The sequence below is a fragment of the Megalopta genalis genome, unplaced genomic scaffold (assembly GCF_051020955.1).
Source record: "Megalopta genalis isolate 19385.01 unplaced genomic scaffold, iyMegGena1_principal scaffold0435, whole genome shotgun sequence".
In the NCBI taxonomy this organism is placed as follows: Eukaryota; Metazoa; Arthropoda; class Insecta; order Hymenoptera; family Halictidae; genus Megalopta; species Megalopta genalis.
Window position 1 is genome coordinate 60,345 of NW_027476504.1, and position 27,881 is coordinate 88,225.

General features: G+C 34.7%; 2 protein-coding genes, 1 long non-coding RNA gene and 1 other non-coding gene across 9 annotated transcripts in view; 1 reads left to right on the plus strand and 3 right to left on the minus strand.

Moving 5' to 3' along the window:
- The window catches only part of LOC117228511 (protein no-on-transient A-like), a 28,015-nt gene extending 26,696 nt beyond the window's left edge, over window positions 1-1,319 (minus strand). For 4 of the 6 annotated variants that reach the window (XM_076528370.1, XM_076528369.1, XM_076528368.1 and 1 more), the window contains exons 1-3: window positions 1,062-1,319; window positions 429-534; window positions 53-189 (exon numbers count right to left, since the gene is read on the minus strand). The gene's annotated coding sequence lies outside the window, so the exon portion shown is untranslated. The remainder of the gene's footprint in view (window positions 1-52; window positions 190-428; window positions 535-1,061) is intronic. The other 2 variants (XM_076528372.1, XM_076528371.1) reach the window with 1 other exon arrangement.
- A 1,022-nt stretch (window positions 1,320-2,341) lies between these two features.
- Window positions 2,342-2,875, minus strand: LOC143263267 (uncharacterized). The gene is made up of 2 exons (XR_013036776.1): window positions 2,744-2,875; window positions 2,342-2,645 (listed from the first exon to the last, which is right to left on the minus strand). It is a non-coding gene; the product is annotated as an uncharacterized LOC143263267 (long non-coding RNA).
- On the plus strand, window positions 2,856-2,960 carry LOC117225861 (U6atac minor spliceosomal RNA). The gene has a single exon (XR_004491637.1). It is a non-coding gene; the product is annotated as a U6atac minor spliceosomal RNA (small nuclear RNA).
- Window positions 2,961-3,753: 793 nt separating this feature from the next.
- The window catches only part of LOC143263268 (plexin domain-containing protein 2-like), a 99,112-nt gene continuing 74,984 nt past the window's right edge, over window positions 3,754-27,881 (minus strand). The window contains exons 2-8 of the mRNA XM_076528377.1: window positions 12,037-12,497; window positions 9,762-10,118; window positions 9,318-9,510; window positions 8,965-9,174; window positions 8,494-8,892; window positions 6,977-7,116; window positions 3,754-6,871 (exon numbers count right to left, since the gene is read on the minus strand). Of these exons, the coding sequence (XP_076384492.1) occupies window positions 6,803-6,871; window positions 6,977-7,116; window positions 8,494-8,892; window positions 8,965-9,174; window positions 9,318-9,510; window positions 9,762-10,118; window positions 12,037-12,497 (1,829 nt within the window). The 3' untranslated portion in view covers window positions 3,754-6,802. The remainder of the gene's footprint in view (window positions 6,872-6,976; window positions 7,117-8,493; window positions 8,893-8,964; window positions 9,175-9,317; window positions 9,511-9,761; window positions 10,119-12,036; window positions 12,498-27,881) is intronic.

Sequence of the window (27,881 nt, forward strand, 5' to 3'; positions counted from 1 at the left end):
TCAATAAGCATAAAGCATGAAAGCGAAGTCGACTAATATATTTGAATCTTACACAAATTAATTGAGAATTCTATTCTCAAGTATTTGTAGGGCACGCAAATTAGCCATTCCAAGATGGCCGTTCCATGGCACCGGTGAAGTCAATATGGCGGATTTCGAGAAAATTACAAGCTTCCTCCGCTGTTACCACTGAAATGTTCACAAAGTTAATTTTTTCAAATACAATATTTACATTATTATTCACATTATTGATAAAGAAAAATTACAACGAATAAAATTGTTCCAATGTATTTAATTGTAAGACAAAAAATTTTAGCAGCTCTACTACCTATATATAATCGTATTGCAAAATTTTTTGCAGTTCGAATTTGTCACAGAGTTGCTATTAAAATTGAAAAAATTGAGAACTATCACAAATTAATGCGTACCGGTTGTCTCAGTAAGATCGAAGTTGATTGCTTTCCGAACCATGATTCGCTCCGCGAAAACAAAATGGTTCAAGGTGGTTCAAAATGGTTCCCTTCTGACGTCACACTAACGTACAAAAATATAGTCGAGTTAACTAGTGGATAAGATGATACAATTACGAAAACAGAAGCGCAAAAAACCGATGAAAATCGAAATACCGTGAATTAATGCAGAAACAAAGCAATACACCACTGAATTTACGAAAAATTATTACTAAGAATAATTGTTAATAACTAACTGGTATAAAAAATTTAAAAAAAACGTATTCTACAGAAATTCTTAAAGAAACAAACGAAGAGTTGAGGGGAAAATGCATGAAAAATATCGAATTTGAATTAGTTTGTACCACTTTGCGACCGAGACGCGTAGTAAAAATCGAGAAATTTCGAAAAATGCAATTTATTTATATACCGATAATAATAATAATTATATATAAATATAATAATAATATAATATAATTTATGCATATATACCGAGCTGCGAATAATAGAAAATGAAAGATTATTAATTCTTCGGTTATTAATTTCTGCATCATTCGCGGCAACATACTGACTTTATTGTTCACAATATTAATTGTTGAAGGAAGCACTCACCTGTAGCTGCTTACGGCTTGCCGGTCGGTAGAAGACAGCAATCCTCTGTAAGATTGTAGGCACAAGGTGCTACGTTGTTCGGTTTGTGAAGAAGGCAACAACAACAAATATGGCTCCTATTACCGTTTCGTCAGCCAATCGTACGAAAATCTTTTGGGAATGCAGAAAAATACATTTCTCGCGGCATAAAATTGCGAGAAAATCACGGAAATGATGCTAAACGTCGCATGAAAACGCGAAAAAAGTACTGTCCCTTTGATTCTAAGAAAATATGATGAAATATGCGTCGTATATTAAGAACAATCACGTACGATTGAACATGTGTGTGTAAGTAAATTTGTGTGTATAAGAACGCTTTATTATGATCGCGGTTTTGCTCGTCCTTGTTTCGGCAGCGGTAACGATTTGACATTTATACGCATCTAGAAAATTCGAAGTTATGTTCTTCTGTATGTAAAGTTTAGTGCCTTTCCTGCAAACATTATCCAACAGAATACATCGGATAGAAATTGTATAATTTATATAAAAAATACGAAAGAAAATTGAGAAACATCATTTTCACGAATTTAGATACATCGAGTATCTTGTATATTTCATTTCTACTAACAATGTTGAATATTATATGAAGGCAATAAGAGTATTAATCGCGAAAAATAATAAATAATAAATAAATAATAATACAATAATACAATAATAAAATATATTAATACAATAATAATAAAATGTAATAATACAATAATACCATTAATAATAGAAATTTAAACATATTTTCTGTATTCTCATACATCGGATACATCGGATAGAAATTGTATAATTTATATGAAAAATACAAAAGAAAATTGAGAAACATCATTTTCACGAATTTAGATACATCGAGTATCTTGTATATTTCATTTCTACTAACAATGTTGAATATTATATGAAGGCAATAAGAGTATTAATCGCGAAAAATAATAAATAATAAATAAATAATAATACAATAATACAATAATAAAATATATTAATACAATAATAATAAAATATAATAATACAATAATACCATTAATAATAGAAATTTAAACATATTTTCTGTATTCTCATACATCGGATACATCGGATAGAAATTGTATAATTTATATAAAAAATACAAAAGAAAATTGAGAAACATCATTTTCACGAATTTAGGTACATCGAGTATCTTGTATATTTCATTTCTACTAACAATGTTGAATATTATATGAAGGCAATAAGAGAATTAATTGCGAAAAATAATAAATAACAAATAAATAATAATACAATAATACAATAATAAAATATATTAATACAATAATAATAAAATATAATAATACAATAATACCATTAATAATAGAAATTTAAACATATTTCCTGTATTCTCGTGATTTTTCTAGACTTTCTCATGGTCCTTTTATTTTCATAACCTTTATGAAACAAAGACAAAGATGGGTTTTTCAATTTTTATAGAGCATGCTGTGTCCCACAAGAGGGGACAGCGCGGAGTGCAAAGGGTTAAACATCACAGCCCTTGTCTTGCATTTGCCTCCACGTGCATCCACCCTCTCCTCCATGTCGCAGCCAAAATTCCCGCTATACGTATATGTCAGAAATTTTTTGCATTGGACAAATCAATTTGGAAAGTACATAGTTTGATAGATTATGTAATTGTCAGTAAAAAATGTCTTTACCGTTTTTTTAATAAAGTTGGTAGTTCTTGAGTTATTCAAGAAAATGTACTTTCTCGCTAGTACTCGCCACCGAGTTGTTTCTATATAAGCCGGCTGCGGGCAACCGTTCCTTGTGTAATATGAAAGGAGAGATGTTTAGCACTCCCCTAGACAAGGATGGAAAACACATAACTGGTAAGGCACTGTCGCTCTTTAGCGGCTCTTACCACAATTTTTTTTTTATTATTTAACTGCAGAAGTGAAGGTATTAAAGTTGAAATAATTGAATAAAATAATTATAATAATTATATTACGTAATATTACGTAAAATCGATAAACAGCGTGATAAGACGCTATTGATCTTTGGCAGCATTTTTTTAATTGCGAAAATGAAGCTATTATACCTATAATAATTATTATTACGACATTAATGAAGAAATATATAATATTAAATCAATAAATTGAGAGGCTAAATACGTGTAACTGAAATGTAATACAATTTAAATTGGAAACAAGGTTTCTGCTGCAAATATATATATATATATTCAAATATAATAAATGAAATTTAAAACTTCGATTGCTAAAAAAATAATTACTACTGGATATAATTTTATAGCCTGCAATAATGATTATTAAAATATCGTTTATTTACTGTGTTAAAATATTGTTCCATTAATTAATTTACGAAATGGTTCGGTTCTTGGAACGTTACGATTAAGTATTACAATGAACTCCGACTCTAAGCTATAAAAAATCTTCTATTCTAAATACTTATATTAAACAATTATGCGATAGAAAAGTCTATAGGATGCAATGTTTGTGTCACAGACTTAGGGAAATCATAAAAGCTACCATAACACAAATGAAGTATACAGTATACTCAATTCTCGCTAAGTAAGAAGCTTGAATATGTTAAATATTGGTAACGATGACTGCGATAGAAAAATGATGAACGAAGCTCCAGGAGATAATGCGAAAGAAATGTAAGTTTCGAAGTTATAAAACCAGAGTGAACATAAAATAAAATCAACTTCTATTGTAATAATTGTAATATTTATTATCACAAACTATGAGTTAAAATCGTACACAATTATGTAAGAAAGATTAACCGTGGTGTTTATAATTGTTTCCTTCTCCCTAGATAATTTCATGGTACGGAGACGATGTTCTTCAATATGGTTCGAAGAATCGTTCGATTCTACATCGTTACAAATATAAAAATTCGCTGCCATACAAATACATATTACACTAAGGATCGTCTGATACTTGTAATCGTCGCTGTTCACAGTAGACAGAGGATCTCTCCTATAGCTTACAATTTACCGATTTTATACATTTGAAAGTTTTTCTCAGACATTCGGTAGAAAATATTTACCCAATATATTCTATCGCCGATAAAACGGATCAAAAAGTCGATCGAAGGCACCTTTTTTGTAAGACATTAATTATACTTACAATTACATAAAAATTATATTGCTTTAATGCACTACTATATACATTGGTGACCTAATGTTATCGATACATATGAGTTTTCCATTGTTGCCTTTTCTCATGCATGTTACAATGTAAGGTGCTCGTGTTTTGAAAAATTTGTCGTAAAATATATCTGTATATTTATGTATATATATATTTATATATATAATTATTTATAAATTTGCTTAAATGCATAAAACGAAACTACAGTTCACAAACGCATCGATGTGTTGCAATAGACGCTCCATATTATATTCGATAGAATCGCATGTTTTTCCAAAAATCCACGAGTCTCTCCCGCAATTTCGTTCTCGCGTATTAAATGAACCGTAGCTTCGAGACAGGCTAGATCGGAACTTGGTTGTTCGATGATTACTCATCAACTCGATTTGTTGATTTCTTTAACACATTGCTCTCTCATGTCGCGGCGTTTATATATATTTATATCTCGTATATAAATATATATATATAAACAATTACTGCGGTGCATATAACGATAAAAAAGAATTCTTAAACAATAACAAGATATACCACATGATACTAAAATCACAAAAACGCTCCCGATACTCCGAGCAAAGGGGTTCCTCGCTCGTTTCTCGACGACGCGAACGGCTCATTACCACACAAGGAAACGTTGCGAACGTCTCTCCGTGAAGTCAACAAAAATAATACCGGTCGGTCTCCTTTCGTCGTTATTTTTTTCCATTTTTCGTTTTATCGTTCGCTCTTGAAGCATGTCTCGTTGTTGCTCGTTGTTGCTCGTGAACGCAACGACCTCAGGAAAAAATCTTACGAGAAAGTATGTGTTGCGGAGATCAGTTTGGTATTTTCGCGGGCAACCTCTATCCGACAGAGAATGTTCTGAGTTCGCTTTCACGCTTTCGTCTTTATAGGATGAATCGCGTAAACTGTACAACCTGATTAATTTCGTTCTCGGGACAAAACGATCTATGCACTTCTCGTTACACACAAATGTCTAGACAATAAGCAATTTAATAATGTTCTTCGCACTCTTTTCTTATTTTATCTTGCATTTTTCGACGATTCCATGTCATATTTCAACAATTTTTCGGTGTATAATTCACTTCGGATTTATCTTAATTAGTACTTATCCGTAATCGTATCTCTACTTAATACGTTAAAGTCACATTTGCCTTCCCTGGATAGCTTGTATCCTACCTTAAACATACTATATGACTGCTTGCTTGCGCGACTCTCTCGAATGCATGTTTTCGTGCAATAATATTAAAACGCCGGAATCGGTCCAGATAACGTTCATATTATCACGAATTCGAGGACGGTACAGTGATTTCTCCCTAACTGTCGCCGGGTCGGAATTGTAACCAGTCGGTTTAAGAATCGAAGTCGCGATTCTTTGAACCTCGCGACTCGCTTTTATAGTTGCCGACACAACTCGTGTGTGTGCGAGAGAAAGATAGAACGAAATTCGAACGAAACTATCTGGAAAGATAGCGGCCAGCATGCCGGTGTACATTACTATGAATACATTGTAATGTTAGAATAAAAACGATAACTTAAACTCTTTTATTTCTAATTTTTTATATATGAAAATTTTTTTAATACATTGATTAGATTTCTCCAATTAAAATGATACCAAACATGACATGCTTTAGACCATACTTAATTATACGTAGCAAGTGACTTATTTTATTTGCGAAAAAAGCATTTAAAAAAACTGATTCTTAATGTATGAAATATCATGTATGTCGTTCGAAAGAAAATATCAATCAGTAAAGTTATGCTATTCGAACCTACGTTCGACGACAGTAGGAACAGACATGGCTCGGTTCGTTTGTTTTTTTTCGTAAAAAAAATCAGTTTTGAAATGTTAACATTCAGAAAAGTTGTATCATTGTATTATGAGTTGTCTTCCGGGAATTCGAGTCAAAGGAGCCGTGTCGCGTATAGTATAGTGTCGCCTTAGTGTCGGCGTAGCGAGAATATCGATAAATTACAGGGCCGTGACAATATCACGGCGTCGTTCATGGCAGACCAAAATTACGTCATTTAGGGAGGCATTACTGTATTTCGAAAAAATCATGTAACGGAAATTTGTTCACTACGATGAATCGAAAAGAATAAAGAAATAATTTCATTCGAACGAACAAGAGACCATTGTAAACAGAGGTCCCTGCGAGACGTTCAATAATATGAAGAGTAATTGAAACAAAATAAACACATTAATCTCGTAGATCGTTTAAAACGAAAACGGTACGGATGGTCGTTTCACCGTCGTCAAAAATAATCAGGATGAACGAGTTTAGCGCAACATTAAGAACAATGAAACACCAACATTTTAGATTTTAGAAAAGTTTTGTTCCTGTTTCTGTTCTAGAAGAGCTCGTCGTCAGCGATTCAAATGCCATTGATTCGGAAACAATGCGACAAGCTGAGAATGCTTGTTCCTTTAACGTCGGCAAAACAGATTTCACGTGTTCTGATATGGCAATCAACGGTGCGACGGTCGCATCATTACGGACAAACGGTCTCGTGCGTAAAAACTTGGTACAGTTTCACATTTAGTAGGAAATTTGGTCCGACAGTTCTTTACTAGCTGTTGACTGCGTTTTACGGGGCAACGTCCGATCACATGTGAATTGTTGCCGCCGTGTAACGTGCCTCACCTCTTCGCCAACTCCACTGGCTTGGTCGATACTGCACAACAAACAAGCAAACACGAAAGTTAGAATATAAACTCATCAAAACTTTTTGATGCATATTGCGTTCATAAACACGTTTACAAATGTGTCGAATCCTTACCCTAATTAACATCTGCCCGGACGCACTGTGAGGATTGCGATAAGCGTATGCAGCCCAGCCCACTAAACCTACGCCCAGACCGACCACCATCAGGATTCCAATTATTCCAGAAACTCCCATGTTCATATTGCTGTTCCGAGCTAGAAATGAAACAATGAAATAAAATTATGAATTTTTGTAATATTCAGTAACTTTTCTTCTTTCTGTAGATGAGATGCTCATTAATAGGCGAGAACCATTCAAGTTTATGGACAACATGCGGAAAACTAGTTCACGTAAATGAACACGTTACTTAACCAGTTAAATGGACAAGACAAGTCAACTCGTCGCGTCGTTTTTATTCGACTTTTTCTTTCGTCGCCTTTACAGATCCTTGTTCATTGAACTAGTAATTCCAGTATCTTCCATTGCATCATAATTTGTGTTCGTACCAATCGTTACGCGTTTATTAATGAAATTGTTCTCGAACATAATAAACATTTCGTACAGAGTAGTATGCAAACAATCATCTATATACATCTATAAATCTATATACATAATTTCAACAACCGAGAATCAGGTCGAGGAGATGGGCGGTTAAATGTGATGGAAAATATCAGAGAAGAATAAGTAAACAACTTAGTGCAGTGATGCTGGTTGAAAGGAAGAAAAAGAGGAAAGTAGAGAAATATGAATAATATATGGAATAAATAAAGGAGAATATTACAGGGAAAGGTGGACACTCGGGAAACAGGTAGAGAAGAATGAAAAAGAAATCGATGGGAAGTTTGGATAATCTTAATGAAAGGGGATGTAGAAGTACAAAAGCTGTAAAAAATGGCTACGATACGGAACTCGAGGTGTACACCAAGATGCAAGAATGCAAGTGTAGCAAGTTGGTTGAGATATCTGAAATAGGAGGGAAAAGGGGAAAGAATATAACAGTAATGGTAAGATTAAAATGTGGAAATGAAGAAAAAATGAACAGATACTGGGAAGAAAACGATAAGAGAAAGTGAAACCTATGAATTTGGGTGAATTGCTGAGGATTGAAGGGAAAGGTGTGGAGCAGAAGTGGTTTGAGAAAAGGAGGGTAAGTGAGGAGGTAAGATAGGGACCGAAACACCAAAGATATTAAGGAGCAACAAGATTTGTTGTTGTTGTTTTTATGGTTTGAATAGTTTCATTTGGTAATGTCCTGTTCAGATTGCTTCAATCTTAATATAACTGATAAAAGATAGTTTGTTTTTCTCGTTTCGTTTTACTTATGTACAGATGAAGATGTTGTGCTATTTTTTTTATTTGTGTTTTGTATTTTTAGCACTACTACTTACTATTACTAATGCTGTTGCTACTACTACTACTGCTACTATTATCACTACATAATTTTAACATACAACCTATCGGATCTCTTAATCAATTTTTTAACACGATATATACTAAGTTCCTTCTTCAAGTTTCTTTCTAATATTATAAAATCATTGAAATCTCTGTTATTCTATAGGCAAATTGTTAATGATTTTCAAGGTTTAATTTACATTTCTGGAAGACATATTTTGGATTTCCAGCCAATTCCACGTTCATCTCGCTGACGGTGACGGTCTCCTCGGAGTGCATGTGCACGACATGATTGTACTCTTCTTCGTGCTCTTCGTACGCTCTGGTCCTTAAGGGACAATATTCGACATCCTTGATCTTCCTGGTTTCACAACCTTTCGACAGCCAGTCCTGCCGCGACCTGAACGTCCCCGTGCTGCACTGATTCAGCAACGAGCACCATTTGCAGTCGAAGTCTTTCAATTTGGTCAAGCAATCCTTGCAGTTGTCCATTTCCAGACAGGTGGGCAACGCGTTCAGGTAGATCACGGTCCAGTTCCTGATGTCCTGCCGGTTGAAGTTGACGCGGTGATACTCGTATATGGTCTTTCTGCGAACAACTAGAGACGAAAACGAAATTAGTTTAAGGACAGCCACGGTTCGGTAGCTCGAGGCCGAGACTATATACTTACAGAACGCTATTCTGTCCATGATGTAAGCGTCGCTGAGGCCAACTTTAACGGGATGCGCCGTGTCCTCGATCTTCTTCACCATCAGAGGGATCACTGAGTAGACGAACACGATGTCGCCGTTCTGGTGCAGAGTCACCTGGAAGGTGAACGCGCCGGCATCCGGTTTGTCGTGGAGGGACACCTTCTCCCATTCAACCGTAAACGCCGTTCCTGCAATTGACCGTCGTCGTCGATTATATTTATCCCCCAGAGCGAGAGGTTTCCTGTGTCAAACGCGACTGCGATAGTCACAGGCCATTTTTATTAGACCTGTTTTGCGATCACCTGCCGCACAATCGCCGCCGAAGACTCACCGTTGTCAGCGTACTTGACGAAACTGTCGTTCGACAGACGCGTGTCGAAATTCGCCATCAACGGGGCAATGTACTGTGTAGCTGCCAGCCAACTGTGAACATACTCGCCGGTGTACAGGAAGCCGCCGGTGGCGATAGTAATGTTGCGCACTTTGTGTCCATAAAATGGGAAGTCGAACTTCAGCTTGACGGTCTAGACAGAAACAACAAATATTGCCGTTAATAGTACTAATAATAATATAATATAATAAAAGCGTCGCAAGGTTATCGAATGATCTTCCAGTCACAAGCTGTGATCATTTTCGAAAACTTGTTTTCAACGTCGCACGGTTCATCGAATCCTTTTCTTGGCAGGTTGTTCAAGGTCATTGTAATTGGTACGAACGCTGCAGACCGGCCGATTGATGAATTTTATGTCATCGTGTGTTAATAAAGCGAACTTACTGTAGCTCGGCGATGACTCTGGCTGAGTAGATAATTAACCTTCAGTTCCGGATGATTGTCTATGTCCACCCAGTACTTTTTGCCCACGGCCTCGTCGATGGTGAACGTGCTGTTGTAATATTGATGCGTGTCGTACTCCATTTTCGTGATGTTATGCTGCGTTAGAGTCTTGTTCGTTAGGTCCGAGAATTTCTCAATCGAAATGTCACCGAGATTGCTGTCGGACTCGTCTTTGTCGTCCGCAGCCTCGCTGGTCGGCTCTGTCGCAGCTTTTGCGGAGTTTCTGTTCGCCTCCGTCGGTGTTCTCTCCGGTGCGGTTGCCCATTTCGACAGGTTCATCCACCCGTTTTGCCCGACCTGCGGTGAAAATAGAAATCTCAGCATTAGTAAAACTAGTAATAAAAATAAGTATATATTATATAAGTATATAAGTATAAGTATATAAGTATAAATTAGTATAACTAGTAATAAATCTTGTCTAAATCCTCCAATTAGCTTCTCCCACCTATGTCTCATAGACTTCTCCTACCCATATTCACTGAATATTTTCGGATAGTCGATCACTCTTTTAGATCATTTTTCTTGCACTTCTTTCCAAAGTTTTGCTTACTTCTTTTTGAGACACATTTTTAGAGATTTTAGAGATAGACTTTGTTCAGTTCCTTCCAAAAACTTTGCTAGCTCCTCCCATCAATTCTTATTGACCATTCCCAATAATTTCCTACCCATATTCATTGAATTTTTAAGAATAATCGATCACTCTTTTAGATCATTTTTCTTGCACTTCTTTCCAAAGTTTTGCTTACTTCTTTTTGAGACACATTTTTAGAGATTTTAGAGATAAACTTTGTTCAGTTCCTTCCAAAAACTTTGCTAGCTCATCGCATCAATTCTCTTATTGACCATTCCCAATCATTTCTTCTCTAACTTCTCCCACCAATTCTTACAGGTTCCTCTCCAAAAATGCCATCCGCTACCAGTTATTTTGTGATTATTTTATACAATTCTATCAGTTCTTATTAGACATTCTTATCCTTCCTAGCTCATCCTACCTATTCTCACAATCTCCTCAGAAACATTGCTTAACTTTTCCTATCACTTTTCATAGTATCTATACTTAGCCCTTCCTATCTGATCGGGCATTCCCACTAATTTCCTTCCTAGCTATTTTCCTATTTTCATAGTCTTCCCAGAAACATTGCTCATCTCTTCTCATCAGTTCTGATTGAGCATTCCCACCAATTTCATATCCACCTCCTCCTATTTTCACAGACTCTGCCCAGAAATATAGCTTAGCTCTTCCTATCACTTCTCATAGTATCTACTTAGCCCTTCCTATCTGATCGGGCATTCCCACTAATTTCCTTCCTAGCTATTTTCCTATTTTCATAGTCTTCCCAGAAACATTGCTCATCTCTTCTCATCAGTTCTGATTGAACATTCCCACTAATTTCATATCCACTTCCTCCTATTTTCACAGACTCCGTCCAGAAATATAGCTTAGCTCTTTCTATCACTTCTCATAGTATCTACTTAGCCCTTCCTATCTGATCGGGCATTCCCACTAATTTCCTTCCTAGCTATTTTCCTATTTTCATAGTCTTCCCAGAAACATTGCTCATCTCTTCTCATCAGTTCTGATTGAACATTCCCACCAATTTCCTATCCACCTCCTCCTGTTTTCACAAACACCGCCCAGAAATATAGCTTAGCTCTTCCTATCACTTCTCATAGTATCTACTTAGCCCTTCCCATCTGATCGGGCATTCCCACTAATTTCCTTCCTAGCTATTTCCCTATTTTCATAGTCTTCCCAGAAACATTGCTCATCTCTTCTCATCAGTTCTGATTGAACATTCCCACCAATTTCATATCCACCTCCTCCTATTTTCACAGACTCTGCCCAGAAATATAGCTTAGCTCTTTCTATCACTTCTCATAGTATCTACCTAGCCCTTTCTATCTGATCGGGCATTCCCACTAATTTCCTTCCTAGCTATTTCCCTATTTTCATAGTCTTCCCAGAAACATTGCTCATCTCTTCTCATCAGTTCTGATTGAACATTCCCACCAATTTCATATCCACCTCCTCCTATTTTCACAGACTCTGACCAGAAATATAGCTTAGCTCTTCCTATCAGTTCCAATTGGACATTCTCACCAATTTCATCTCCAGCTTCTCCTACCTATTGTTACAGACTTCCTCCAGAAACTTGACCTAGCTCTTGCTATCCTATATATTCTCACAGCCTCCTGCGCTAAACTTTATACTAACCCACGTCTTATTCGCATTGGCGGCCGTCTGCGGGAAGATGACGACATTAGTGTTCTCCTGTTTCGCCTTTGTTGTCGTCGAAGCGGAGGAGACGGTTGAGGATTCGCCGGTGTCCGTCGAATAGGACACGTTCGCCGGTGTGTTTCGAGTGTCGACAGCTACTTCTGACTGCTGTTGTGGCTGCTGCAATTGCTGCTGCTTCGACTGTTGTTGATCCGGTTGTTCTTGCTGCTGCTGGGGTTGCGACTTGGGCTGTTCCGAGGTAGCCTGCTGGAAGGCAGGCACTGGTGTCGAAGTGTATCGGTCATGGAGTACCAATGTGTCCAGCTTATCTTGCACATCCCGGCGCTCCCTAGCCAGCTCGTGATCCTCGTCGTCGGACAAGTAGGAGAATTCGATTGATCCATCGTCGACCAACGATTGGCCTCTCGACTGATCCAGCTGGTACTGGTAGTAACGATCTGTGAACATTCGAACGAAGATTATTAATAACTTGTGTTGCTGGATCGCGATTTTGAATTAACAACTGCTTCGACATTTGAGTCCTGGAATCTTGAGAACCAGGATATTATCAACGTTTCGCATCAATTCGGTGATATTCTCTCTCATTCTCTCTTATCTTTCAGCTTGAATAGACAGGGTAGCATAATAATTCTCATGCACAAGCTTAAAATTGCGATCGTATCGCCGCGCTAGGGGTCAAGAGAGCCCCAAAAGCTAACTCCAACCCAAAAGCGATAAAAAGTTCCGTTCCATAAGTGCCCTAAAAATTAAAAAGAAAAAACTGTACGAATTGAACATTCGTGTCACTGCGTGGTATAATTATTTTCATTTTTATTAATCATTAACGCGGCTAAACGATTTCAAAGAAGCACACCTCAAAACGACTGGAACATAAAATTTTTATTTACAGTACTTGCTGTTGTTTTCTTAATTTTGCACATGGTAACACGCGTACTAGGCATGTATCGATAGTATTAATTTTTGTTGACTTATACATATATGTCAGTTAATGTTTTTTTTTTATTCATCCTATACTTTTAGAACATACAGTAAATTCTCCCCAATTGACCCTCAGATTGTACACAGAAATGGACAATTTAGGAAAACGGGGTACGATTATTCGAGCCTTGCGGCTCTCGTTTTTATAATTGTTGGCAATCGGTAATCGTATCTCCTCTTCCAAAATTGTCCGTTTTTGTGAACAATCTGAGGGTGACTTAGGAAAAATTTACTGTATTTAGTAAAAGTCAGTAATATTATTATAAGATAAATTATCTGCTACTATATATATATATATATATATATATATATATATATATATATATATATATATATATATATATATATATATATATATATATTATATTCAATTTGAAACTTAATCCTAGTACTGCAAGACATTTTTGTTCGATAATGTCGTCCAATAATATTACTGACTTTTACTAAATACAGTAAATTTTTCCTAAGTCACCCTCAGATATATATATTATATATAATAATATATATGTAATATATAATAATATATATCAAAGATTCAAATTGAATATTTGGTCTAGCATTTGTAATATTTGTATCGTTGTATATCGTTATTTATAAAGGTTGTTAATATATTAATAATATATTATATATAATATAATAATTTTATTAAATGTTTCGTGTTAATAAGATCATATACGGGATGCCCCACGCAACTATAGCCATGATTTTTTTATCACTTCCGACAGACAAACGTGTTCCGAGCAAAAGTTAATCAGTTTTTTAATTAGTTACGGACTACAGTATAAAAAATTTCAGAAAAATCTGTTTTGTTGCGAAAAATCTAGGTCATCTTCATTCTTATGAATGGCATGGCATATTTTTTACTTCATATTACCGCAAGTCGTGCCAACACCACGAATTCAACGGCCTGTGGTATCATGACCTTCGGATAACCTTGACATTTAAAAAAGCGAATTCAACGAATTAATATATTTTTGTTGAGAAATATGCGAAAATTAACAATATTAATGTTCTTGATGAAGGGAATTTTTCGACGGATAAAACAATTTGAAGAAAGACATCAATATTGTATGAAAATATATAAAATTCTGAAGAAGCATATAGTTCTACAAATGATGATCTATAGTACATGTATCTTTAATGTAATTTATTTTTAATTTAATTTAATATAATTGTATGTCGTTTCACCTTATTTTATTATTTCACAATTAATATTAATTAATTTTTTTTTAGTAAATATATGTTTCGTTAAGCAACTTTTAATAAACATTCTACATACACATGAAGCAAAAAGCATATTCATCTGTTGCAATAAAGCTACAAAGATACATGATACACAACAAACATAAAAAGGGAGTTTCGTCCAGTCACTACAGAAATGAAATAAAAACAGCTCGTTTTTTCCATTAATTTTGGCAAGTTGAAAATAGCATAATAACGTTATTAAAAATGTTCTCACGTCTTCACAAAACTTTACATTACTTTTCTCCCAAATGCATCGAATCCGCAATCTAACAATTACCATCAGAAAAGTTCAACAGCTGCGTCTAGATCTTCCGAAAATTCGCTCGAAGCTTGTTCCACAGTCCCGAATTTCATCCGTGACCTGTACAGCCTATTTGTAGCATTCTTTTTCCTCCGTTCGAAGAAGGGAGCGTAGGTTGGCCCCGAGACTCAGGTAGATCGCAAACTAGTTCTCTCGGCGGATCAGTCCACGTGCGAGAGAAGAACTCGTTGCCCGTGCATTCCCTCGAACGTCACGTGACTCTATCCGCGACGTCACGGATGAGCAGTTCAGCAGATTCGGAGTAGGGGGGACAGGGTGGTCGACCGACGCGACATGACCAATCGCAGACGTGAGAGCGTCCCTGGCAACCCTGCTGCCCTCTATCCCTATACTCTGCTCGATGCTTATCCGTGACGTCACCGGCGGGGGTCACGTGACATTTGGAGGAATGCACGGCAACGATGCTCGTGACGGGACCACGTTCGCGACCAGATAGAGCAATAATTGGCGATCCGACGGACAGATACTCGAGGATACACGAAGATTGACGTCACTACGAATATCTATGCGCCAAAAGCCGGTTCGACGAAACATCCAGCTCTCCGGAACGTTGCCTACCCCGGCTCCAAACGGCCGACAATTTATTCGAGCCTCGTTCAACTTTATTCCGCTCGTAATTGTTCTTTCCGGCCGAAACAATATTTTCCCTGCTGGCTCGCTCGCACACGAGCTTCGCGCGAACCGGCTCGATTCATGGCGCACAGCGGGGTATGTATGTATTTAGCGCAATCGGCGCGCCAAAATTATAATCATTTTCGTTTTCCTAAAAACGAGTGGAACTTTTTTCTTATGTAGCTGGAATGTATGTATGTATGTATATGAGCCGTTTATTTTGAAAGTGGCGAAAGTGGCTATAAAGTGTTTTATAAACTAACTTTCGATGAAAAAGATGAATTTCTAACTTTGGATTTGTCACCAAAAAGAGGAAGACCTAGGCGTTATTCACAAATAGAAATGGATCCGTTATACGCTGGATCTCGTCCTGTTTCTTCAGCAAAATACAAAGGCATGATGGACTTGCTTAATTATATACCAATTATTAATTGCTTAATTAATACCAATTAATTATATACCCAAATATACCACAGTTATTTAAAAAATTTGAAACGAAACACGATTTCCGAGGACTTAATCACTCCTATCGATGACGACAATGAAATTGAACCGATGTATTTTCATATAAATTACTTATACTTATGTTTCAAAATGTACTTTTTTTGTATTTTATGAATATTAAAATACAAAAATACTTACATCAAACCTTTATATTAAATATGTTCATGGTATAAATTATTATTATATGTGTAATTTATTCAACAATTTTAGTCAATCACTGTCCTTTCAAAACATCACTTCAGTAAAATACGTCGGACAAAATTAATATATGTCAGTCATTTTTCTGAACTATTTATTTTGAAAGTGGCTTGAGTCACTTTACCGTAATGAAAAGTGGTGATTTTTTTAATGTTTATACGAAATTATTTATACCGAGAAAAATATCAGTATCCTCAGATAACAAATACAAGTAAATCTTCTCGAAAGTTAGCATCCATATTTTTAAACGTGTTAAAACGCAAACCCTGAAATATATCGACTTAAAAACAAAGTGACTTATACCACTTTCAAAATAAACGGCTCATATACAACTAATCTAGAGTAACATTATGTCACCAACAATAGTAGCGTTTACAGCGGAGATAAAAACATATGCAGAATGTAATAGTAGGTATGAAAGGTAATTTTACAGCTTTTTGTTTTATTTTCTTCTGTGGTTTTGATAGAACAAAAAATCGAAAGTAATTAAGTGCTGCGATTTTGTACCCCAGAACGTCTCTTTATTCCTGTTTATCAATGTTTAGATATTACTCTATAATAAATTAGGTGTCAAGAAATGCTTAAATATATATTTAGCTATTTTCACGAAGTGAAGTGTGGTGCAGTATTCGCCATTACTTTTATATAAATAATTTTATATAAAATAATATAATATATAATATATATATGTATATATATAATATATATTAATAATAATAATAATTATTATACTTATATATAATATATATTAATAATAATAATAATTATTATACTTATATATAATTATAATTATAATAATAATAAATATACTAATAATAGTATATATATATAATAATAATAATATATATATATAATAATATAATTTTATATAAAAGTTAAACAGTATTTAAATATTGAAAAAGTTCGCTATATAAAATTTCCAAATGATTCTCTTTTTTTCTTTTTTAAATCAAGACCATTTTGATTTGCTATATGTTAAAATGTATTTATTTTGTTCCATTCTATTGTAGCTGAACGATATATAAATATTATGACCATTAGGCAAATAATGCTGTAATCTTGTTGGCGCGGCAATCGGGCCAAATACATACACGCCACTATGTAACGAGGCGGACACACGGCCCACACGAGCCAGCCAACGACGGTTCCGCGCATCAGCCTCGTCTGAACGTCGAGACGGTGATAATTGTGCTGGATTTTTTTGTCTGTTCCGAGCATATTCGTTCTCGTTTCAGGCGCGCTCCAAGAAATTTCGAGAAGGCAAAATTGCCAACTCTTCGTTTTCGAAGATGCACAGTTAGTAGACTCGGCTCGGTGGAATTCGATGCCTGTTACATATTCGCTAGAATGGCTTATCCTGCTAGGGCTCGGTACGTAAGATTCGTGCCTAAAAAGTTCCATTAAAAGTTCGATAGCTGGTGGAAAAGAAATTAAAATATCACGTGATTAATATATTCATTTAATATACAGGGTGTCCCAGGTTTTAATGTTCAAACTTTGTCAGTGTATTCTATGGCACAAAGTAAGAAAAAAATGTTATGTAAACATAGGTCATATAGAGCTTTATTAAGAAGTTATAACCAAAATTCAGGATAGGAATAGTAATCAACTAAAAAAAAAAATAAAAAATAAAAAAAAATCTTCGATCGATGTCAATCATGTGTTGTCAACAACGGTTATTAATACATTTCGAAATGTATTAATAAACACAGCTTACATAAACACACGGTATGTGTTGATCTATTCAAGCCAATGCTCGCAGTAACAGCAAGTTGATTACTATTCCTATTCTGAATTTTTGTTATAACTTCTTAATAAAGCTCTATATGACCTATGTTTACATAACATTTTTGTCTTACTTTGTGCCATAGAATACACTGACAAAGTTTGAACATTAAAACCTGGGACACCCTGTATATTTGTTTATTAATGAAATAAAGCAAGAGGTTTTCTCAAGCATCAAATTAAAAAGAAATTAAACTGTGTTCCGAAATGATAGAACTTAACTTAGATTATAATGATGCTACGATGTTGGTAGCACTGTTGTTATTATAATTGTAATTATAATTAATTATAATTGATGTTGTAGCACCTCTGTTATTATAATTGGCAACACTGGCTTAAGAATCTGTTAGATGTTTAAGAGTTGAAACTATCAAAATGGTATTTCTTGAAGTCAACACGCCAATCAGAAACATTACAGAGAAATTAAAGCGTTCCCGATTTGGTCTCTCTAATTTTAAGCCATTAAATGAAAATTATGGAGACAATAATCAAAAGGACTAAACTCCTGTTCTAAATACACGCCAAAAAAGAAGACTTTTGCAAGCAATGAATAAGTCTACAAGTGCTGTAGGTACTATGATTTTGTCACATAATTGTGTCGTTTTTAGATTTTATACTGGAGAAAGTGTTTTGTTTTGCTTTATTTGCGAAGAAAAACGTATTAAATAAATCTATTAACCAACGATATTGTAATTTTTCCCCCAAATGACTAGTAAAGTTTTAGAACTGGTATGTTCTAAAGTAGCTCTATCATTTTATGATATTTTTACATTATTATTTACATCTTATCTATAAAAGAGATTTTATGGCGATTTTACGGAGTTTTACAGTCGCAAGCAATCATAAATTTATTTATAATTATTATTATATATTATATAATATATAAATAATATAAATAATATATTATAATATAATATATAATATATAAATAATATATTATAATATAATATAATATATAATATATAAATAATATAAATAATATATTATAATATAATATATAATATATAAATAATATAAATAATATATTATAATATAATAATATAAATATAATTATTATAATTATTCAATATATCGAAGCACACGCTCCCGTCGTATTTCTAACCGAATGGCTTCAACAACCGCAGCCGTGATCTTTCTATCCCGTTAGCGACCGATGACGTATTCTCGCGTCAAGTCAAAATCCTGTTTCACGTTTCGTATCGTGTAGAGCGTAAACGACAGAAGTGGTAAGGCGAGAGAAATTACAAATTGTCAGCTGCGAACGTGCGAAGAATGAACCGTGGAAGACCTTGGAGCGTTTAAACAATGGCGTAAAGCCATTTCGAACCAATCGCTGCGCTGCTCGAGGAAGATGGGCCGAGTGAGACTGCCAAGGACTTTTCGACGTGGATCTCTCTCGGCGCCTGGAATGCGTTATCTGCATACAATAAAAAGCGCACATTATGTTTACGAATCGTGGAGCTCGAGCGATCGTTCGCAGGTGTTTTTGAGCGGAGATAATGCTCGCGCGCGTCTCTACGTTTCAGGAACATTCTGCTCGGAGGATCTCGTCGCGAGATCTTCTCACGCGTTATTTTTTCGGATCGATTATCCCGATTCATGGGGATGAATATCTATTGGGTTGTCCGGAAAGTTCGTGCCGATTTTTTTAGGACAATTAAAACGCAGCTCATTTCGATATTGGAGCCAAACTTCACAGTATGATCGCGGATGGTTGATTTTGATTTATTTAGCATTCCTGCTAATTGACGTAATGTTGAGCGCGGGTTATTCTCGATTTCTGTTCTAATCATATCTTCGTCTGTGGTGGACGGCCTACCTGGGCGTTCTTGAACTTCAAGGTCGAAATTTCCAGCTTTAAACCGAGCAAATCGCTTCCGCACAGTTCTTTCGGCTACAGCATCCTCGCCATAAACAGCGCATATCTTATTTGCCGCTTGTGTGGCATTTTTGCCCTTTCGGAAAAAGAAAAGCATTAAATGCCTATAATGCACTTTATTTGCCACCATATTCTAAGGCGTACAAAACTGATCAAAATTAACGAATCGTAACCAAGCTTTTTTCCAAATATGGCTGATATAAATATTCTTTTAGAATATGTACACATGTCATTTGTTTTCAATAATTGTGATATATATTCAGTTAGGTCTCTCACGTTACCTACCGAAAATCGGCACGAACTTTCCGGACAATCCATTACAATGACGAATAATTACGGCGTCGGAGGTCGCTAAGCAATTTACGTATCGGGTGAACTTTTTAAAACAAATGATGACATTTAGAATGTTAAACCAGACCTACACGCAGTTATTGTTAATTAATCTAATCTAACTGATCCAAAAGACTAATTCTACTTGATCCAGACCCAGTGCACACCAGTGTAAGCCGTACGTAACCTATACGTGTAAACGCTGTAAAACATCGCAGGACTGTAATGTATTAAAAAAAAAAAAAGAGTTACACGAATTTTTCAATTGTGCAATAATCACGATGAGTAGTCGTGTTTAGTTGAAAAGAAAGTCATTCATGGCGATACGAATTGTAGGAAACGTAATAATTAAAGAGAGCTTTCGGTTTAAATATTTTTTTTAATCGATTTCTTTCTTCATTTCTCACTTTTTATGATACCTCAAGAATATGTTAATTAAAGGAAAATTTCGAAATTCTTACTGATAGTTAGAAAAAATAAAAGACTATGTATTTTCTTGTTTATTCAAAAAGATGCATAATAAAATGTCGAAAGCCCTAGGTTATTATCTTATTTGCTTTTGTTATGAACAAAATTCCGGAAAATGACGTGAATGTAATTTAACCGAAACACGTTAACATTTTCTAGTTGGCAATTGATCCGCATTAAAAAGACACACAGAAAATATTGTTAGAAACGGTGTAACAAAAATTACAGCTTATAAGAATACGTTTGGGAATAAGATCTAGATTAGGTCTGGGTAAGGTTGTTTCGAAGTAAGTTTTTTGCGAATATCTTGGCTGCGCGCAAGCAAAGGTATCGGCCGTGAACAAATATACAATAGGTGGAGAAGATAGATATGAATGAAATTTGAACGAATTTAAATAAATTATAGCGAAGTTAACTTTTATTTATTCGGTATCGTTATAGTCTATAGACTATTTAACGAAACATTCGAACTAATATTACATTTTCGTGCTCACAGTCCACAATTTAAATTGGTCACATTTATATATATATTATATCGCAATAATCCTAAACAAATCTGTGTCGGAAACAAAAGAAATTTCAAATCAAATGTTAAATATTAGTCGATTATATATAATAATAATAATATATATATTATTATTATTATATTATATTATATATATATATTAATATATATTATTATTATTATATTATATATATATATATATATATATATATATATATATATATTAATATATATTATATCGATTATATATAATAATATATTATTTTTTTCTTACTTTGTGCCATAGAGTACGCTAACAAAGTTTGAACATTAAAACCTGGGACACCCTGTATAGTATATTACACAGCAGAAAGAGAGTAAATGAGAATTGTAGAGCAAAAGAGGTGTTAAGTCTTTATCTATCTCTACTTTCTTATTTATATAAGAAAGCGTCGATAGGATAATAGAGGTTAGGATATTTGGCAACGGAAGTGAAGCAAACAGGTCGGCAAGGTAGGTAGGGACATCCGTAAGATCGGTCGGTGAAGCAGGAAGACCCGTACAATAAAAATAAATATAAAGATCCGTTACAATAAAAATTTATTATACGAAGTGCCATATATAATAAAGGCATTTTACGTTACTGGGGCCACAGTGTCTTGTTTGTTTTAACAAATTTCGAACGAGAACGATAAAAAAGGATGGTATTTATAACAGTGAATGTTTCGTCGAAAATAGTGACAATGCTCCGGCAACAATCCTATGCTCTTTCGGTATAACAGTGGAGGTTGAACGGCGCCCCCTTCACGGCTAATTACCCGAATAGGATAATGAGTTGTAATTGCGGCCCAACTTCGCTCGTGTTTCATTGCGGTCAGTCGACGACGACAATGTTGCACGAAACTGCAGAAGCAACCGGTTGAAGTTGCCGTTAACAGAAAGCCTGAGTCGCTCTGGTTACCAGGGTGTTCCAGCAGCGCTTCTTCAGAGATCATTATCGTAAATCTCGTCGAAAGCCTCCGATACGCTAAGATAACCAGTATACACAGAACAAAAGGAAACAAGTTTCGGGACAGTCGATTCTGGAAGTTTTCGTTCTGCTCGCAAGTGGCAACGACGAGCCGCGAACACGGTACATATGTAGATCGCTATTCGTAGGGTAAATATAACTATATATTATATATTATATTTATATATATATATATTTATAATAAATATATATTTATATTATAATACATTTATATACTATATTTAATATATATTATTATATATTATATATTATATTTATATATATATATATTTATATTATAATATATTTATATACTATATTTAATATATATTATTATATATTATATAACTATATATTATATATTATATTTATATATATATATATTTATATTATAATATATTTATATACTATATTTAATATATATTATTATATAACATATAATAATAAATAAATTATATATAAAATATATATATATATATATATTATATAATATATATGTTATATATTTATATATAAATATAAATATAACTATAATATACTACGAATATATTTTCGAATTACTGCGTGCTAAATATATGTACTGTTTCCTTCACGAATTTCTTGTAAGGCTGACGCTACTTTCTTCGTTGGGTAGCATTTAGGTATTTTAGCACATTTTGTGCTAAAATCACGGATCGAGTTTTACTCACGCGCCTAGCGGTGGAACATCAGTTTGAAAAATCTACTTTTTAAAAAAACATTCAATATTTTTAAAACTATCAGTAAGATTTTAATGACAAGCATATTGCGTAGATTTTTAGAATTTTAAAGGGGGATTCTTTCTATAATACCTATTCTTTGATTATTTTAGCGGTATGCTTCGGATCATTGTCAGACTGAAACCAATAATCGCTAGGTAAATTCAATTTTGATACACTGCTTTTAAATTTTCCTACAAAATTTTTAAGTATTTCGTTGTATTATATTTTATATATATAAAATATAATATAATATATTAAATAATAATAATAATATAATTAATTAATTAACAATAATAATATATAATATATTTATATTAATATCCATTATCTCTCATCGATGAACACAAGGTTTCCCACTCCACTAGACGCCATGCAGCCCCAAACTAATACAGATCCATCATTATGTTTTATAGTCGGTCGTAGATTTCAGTTTTCAATCTCTGCTGCATTAATTTCTTATTACATTAAATTCCTATTCTGATCGTATTTCTATCCCCTTTTTTGCAAATGTCTCAAAAACTAAAAGAACCTACCTAATAGAACGTTTAAAACGATGCCGTTGACAACATGTCTCAAGATAACTAAAATCGGAGATGGTTCCCCCCTCAAACTGCATAATTACCGCCATTGCTTCCTACTTGGTTATTCCGGAAGAACATCCTGCAATGTTACTGTCTACTCATCGACGGACGATAACCGATTGCGATGCAGCAGCACGGCGAGTGAAGAAACAACCGTGATCGCGGCTCCGACAATCCGTGTTATCGCGTCGCGACAAATTCGACCGTTAATCGTAGCAAAATGATTGCTAAACTTCCTTCGAGTACACGTCATGGCAAATTTCACGCCGGTTTGCGAAACACCGGAATCCGTATTGCGTCGTTCGATCGTCGCACGGCCCCCCTTTTCTTTCGATTCTTGTTCTTTTTTTACCTAAAGGAATATACAGGGTGTTCCAAAATTATGTTACTTTCAAAGGGTTTCTGAGGTCAGTTCAAGTGTAACTTTTTCCTTGGCGAAAATGCAATCCGCAGCTTAGTTTACAAGTTATTAATGAAAGACGCTGACCAATGAGAGGCGAGCTTGACTGGCACAACACTGGCCGAGCGTTGGCTTGAATTTCGCTTATCGAAGCGGAACTAGGTTTAGACCGCTGGTGATGACATAATCCTGTATAGACGGATAGGATGGATAAATGTGATTTCTAAGCAAATTCATTTTTGTTTAGACCATTTGGTATGTCACTGAAAGAAAGCCATCTTTTTTTACATAATATTAAAATATTGATAATATAATATTAGATTAATATTAAATATTGATAATGTTAAATTAACATAATATTAAATATTGATAATGTTAAATTAACATAATATTAGAATATTGATAATATAATATTAAATTAATATTAAATATATTGATAATATAAAATTAACATAATATTAAAATATTGATAATATAAAATTAACATAATATTAAAATATTGATAATATTAAATTAACATAATATTAAAATATTGATAATATTAAATTAACAAAATATTAAAATATTGATAATATTAAATTAACATAATATTAAAATATTGATAATATTAAATTAACATAATATTAAAATATTGATAATATTAAATTAATATTAAAATATTGAAAATATTAAATTAACATAATATAAAAATATTGATAATATAAAATTTATTCAGAATTTTTCGTTGCAAAATCGATCTTTTTAAAAATCCGGAAACATTAAAATGTTGATTTTATATCGAAGATATCGCGGCACCACATTTATATTTTTACAATAGTAGCGTGTCTTATTATGGTTATCAACGCGGTTTCTTCAAAATGGTGCGCCAATGGTGGCGGACATGGTAAACAAATCAAAAACCGTCGGTTGTTCGAAGAACGTATCTTTTATAAAGTCAAGTTTGTAAGATAGAAATATTATATTAATTTTATAGTGTGAGATATCGTCGCAAGCAGTATCATTAATTCTGTTCAGATTATTTTTCGAAATTGCAATCCTAATTAGAAAATAAAAAAATTGACTTTCCCGACGTTTCTTTCATTTTATGCAAATACGCTATGCAGTATTTAAACATTCCTATATTCGCAACTAATAAATCGCGAATATGCTATAACAAACTATTAAGAAAAAGAATAAACAAATAAATAAATATGGCTTGTTATATTTTCCTAACGAAAGAATCGTCGTTTATTTTATTTCGTAAGGAAACCAGGAAAGCTCCTGTCATCCATTTTGCGGTAGAAAAATTGTTTCCAGTATTCTCTGGATTTTGGAAAAGGTAACAATAAATAATAAATCGCAATATACTATAACAAACTATTAAGAAAAAGAATAAACAAATAAATAAATATGGCTTGTTATGTTTTCCTAACGAAAGAATCGTCGTTTATTTTATTTCGTAAGGAAACCAGGAAAGCTCGTGTCATCCATTTTGCGCCAGAAATATCTTTTCCAGTATTCTCTGGATTTTGGGAAAGGTAACAATAAATAATAAATCGCGAATATACTATAACAAACTATTAAGAAAACGAATAAACAAATAAATAAATATGGCTTGTTATATTTTCCTAACGAAAGAATCGTCGCTTATTTTATTTCGTAAGGAAACCAGGAAAGCTCGTGTCATCCATTTTGCGGCAGAAAAATCTTTTCCAGTATTCTCTGGATTTTGGAAAAGGTAACAATAAATAATAAATCGCGAATATACTATAACAAACTATTAAGAAAAAGAATAAACAAATATGTAAATATGGCTTGTTATATTTTCCTAACGAAAGAATCGTCGTTTATTTTATTTCGTAAGGAAACCAGGAAAGCTCGTGTCATCCATTTTGCGCCAGAAAAATCTTTTCCAGTATTCTCTGGATTTTGGGAAAGGTAACAATAAATAATAAATCGCGAATATACTATAACAAACTATTAAGAAAAAGAATAAACAAATAAATAAATATGGCTTGTTATGTTTTCCTAACGAAAGAATCGTCGTTTATTTTATTTCGTAAGGAAACCAGGAAAGCTCGTGTCATCCATTTTGCGGCAGAAAAATTGTTTCCAGTATTCTCTGGATTTTGGGAAAGGTAACAATGAATCAGCGTGACCCGTCCAATTAGCGCTGCTGGTTCGCTTCCTGTCACCCACATCTCGACAAAGGAGGAAGGAGCTGGGCAACAATTGGAGGTGCAACGGGTATGCAAATGTTCCAACGCGATATGGGGACAAGCGTGAGAACGCTCGAGGTACTTGAACCAACCACTTCTCCGTGAATGAACAAGCCTCTCTCTCTTCGTCGACCTCGAAGATCGGATCTAGAAACGATTTACGAACGAGGCAAACTCGAGGTGAAGTTAATCGAGCGATCTTGGAGGAGGTTTCATTTGAAGACGATACTTCGTTCAACTGCATCGATTGTTCAGTGGTTTGTTGTACGAAAAATCGCAAATTGGATAGGCAAGGAAACTAAATTTTGAACGGTTCTGTCCATTAGAGTACAACAACCACGCCCACTGGCTCGCGGATTGTCATTATTAAATGTTGCAATTAAATAGAAAAAACTGTGGTGTTGTCGATTTATATCAATTTCGATTCATGTTTAAGAAATAAAAGAATTGAACTCGGTGAGGACACACGGATCCGACTTGTCCAGCCCATTGGATTGCGAAGCTCCGCCCATGAGATGGTTAGAGCCCCGCCCACTGGCTCGCGGATTGTCATTATTAAATGTTGCAATTAAATAAAAGAAAACTGAGGTGTTGTCGATTTATATCAATTTCGATTCATGTTTAAGAAATAAAAGAATTGAACTCGGTGAGGACACAAGGATCCGACTTGTCCAGCCCATTGGATTGCGAAGCTCCGCCCATGGGATGGTTAGAGCCCCGCCCACTGGCTCGCGGATTTTTATTATCGAACATTTCGGCTGATACAATTGTAGTTTCCCTTATTTATCGTTACAAGACTGCGGGTCATTATGCAAGATCAAAATCTTTTGCAGCAGTTGCGAGAAGCGGCCGTTACTTAACAATGTATTTCTTCCCTTAACAACTTTAGTAAATTGGAAACATCATAAGATATCTTTCAATTCTTTTGAAACTTTCACTGTCTTGTAGTTCATTTATCCATTTTTATCATAAATGTACAAAATCCGCAGTTTAATAATTACTACAGATCCCTTGATTACGCTAAGGTTATTGAATCAAGCTAATTAATATCGCCCACCTATTGGAGTTTAAAAATAACGTTTCCTGACAAAATCCTTCCCTCCTTCGAACATTTCGTCCGACAAAATCGAAGATTGATTTGCTTGTACTTGACAATACTGTCAAGTAGATTAGGGGAGGAATTAGATGCTTTATTCTGACCAGGGACTAATAGCTCCGCTCACTATCAAACGTCAAACTTTTTCCAAGAAAACCATTCGTTGTTCTCCATATCGACGTCCAGAAAACGTCTTTACGAAAATAAATTAATAAACTGTTTTTTAAATACACTTGAAATGTTTCTAAAACATCGTTCTAAGACGCGTAGATCATTTGTTTATTTGTTTATTTATTCATTTATTTTATTCATTAATTTTATAAATTTATGATGTCCCTAGGGCGTCCGAAATTTCAGTCCTAAGGTCGTCCATTGGACGTCCGAAATTTAAGTACCTAAGAACGTCCACTACAAGTCCAAATATACGCGAGACATTCAAACGTAAACTGGACCATAAAACGGACATCCTACGGACGTCCGGTGCTATCTGGGAAGTTAACTAGGTAAATGAGTAATTATCTGATTGACGTGAAATGGCCGCACCCACAAAAGCCCACTTGTACCGCCCACAGAAGCTCACTAGTCTCGCTGACAAGACCGCGTTATCTGTAACTACAAGTGCTCACTAGCACCGTTCTCAAGTGCTCATTTGCTCTGCCACCAAGATCGCGATAATTACGCCCATAAGAACTTATTAGCTCCGCCCTCGAGCGCTCACTAGCTCCGCCCTCGAGCACTCACGCCCACAAGAGCTCACTCTAGCTCCGTGCTCACTAGCACCGTTCTCAAATGCTCATTTGCTCTGCCACCAAGATCGCGATAATTACGTCCACAAGAACTTACTAGTTCTGCCCACGAACGCTCACTAGCTCCGCCCTCGAGCGCTCACGCCCACAAGAGCTCATTCTAGCTCCGCCCTCGAGCGCTCACGCCCACAAGAGCTCACTCTAGGCCCGCCCACAAGAGTTCGCTAGCTCCACCCAAAAGAGCTT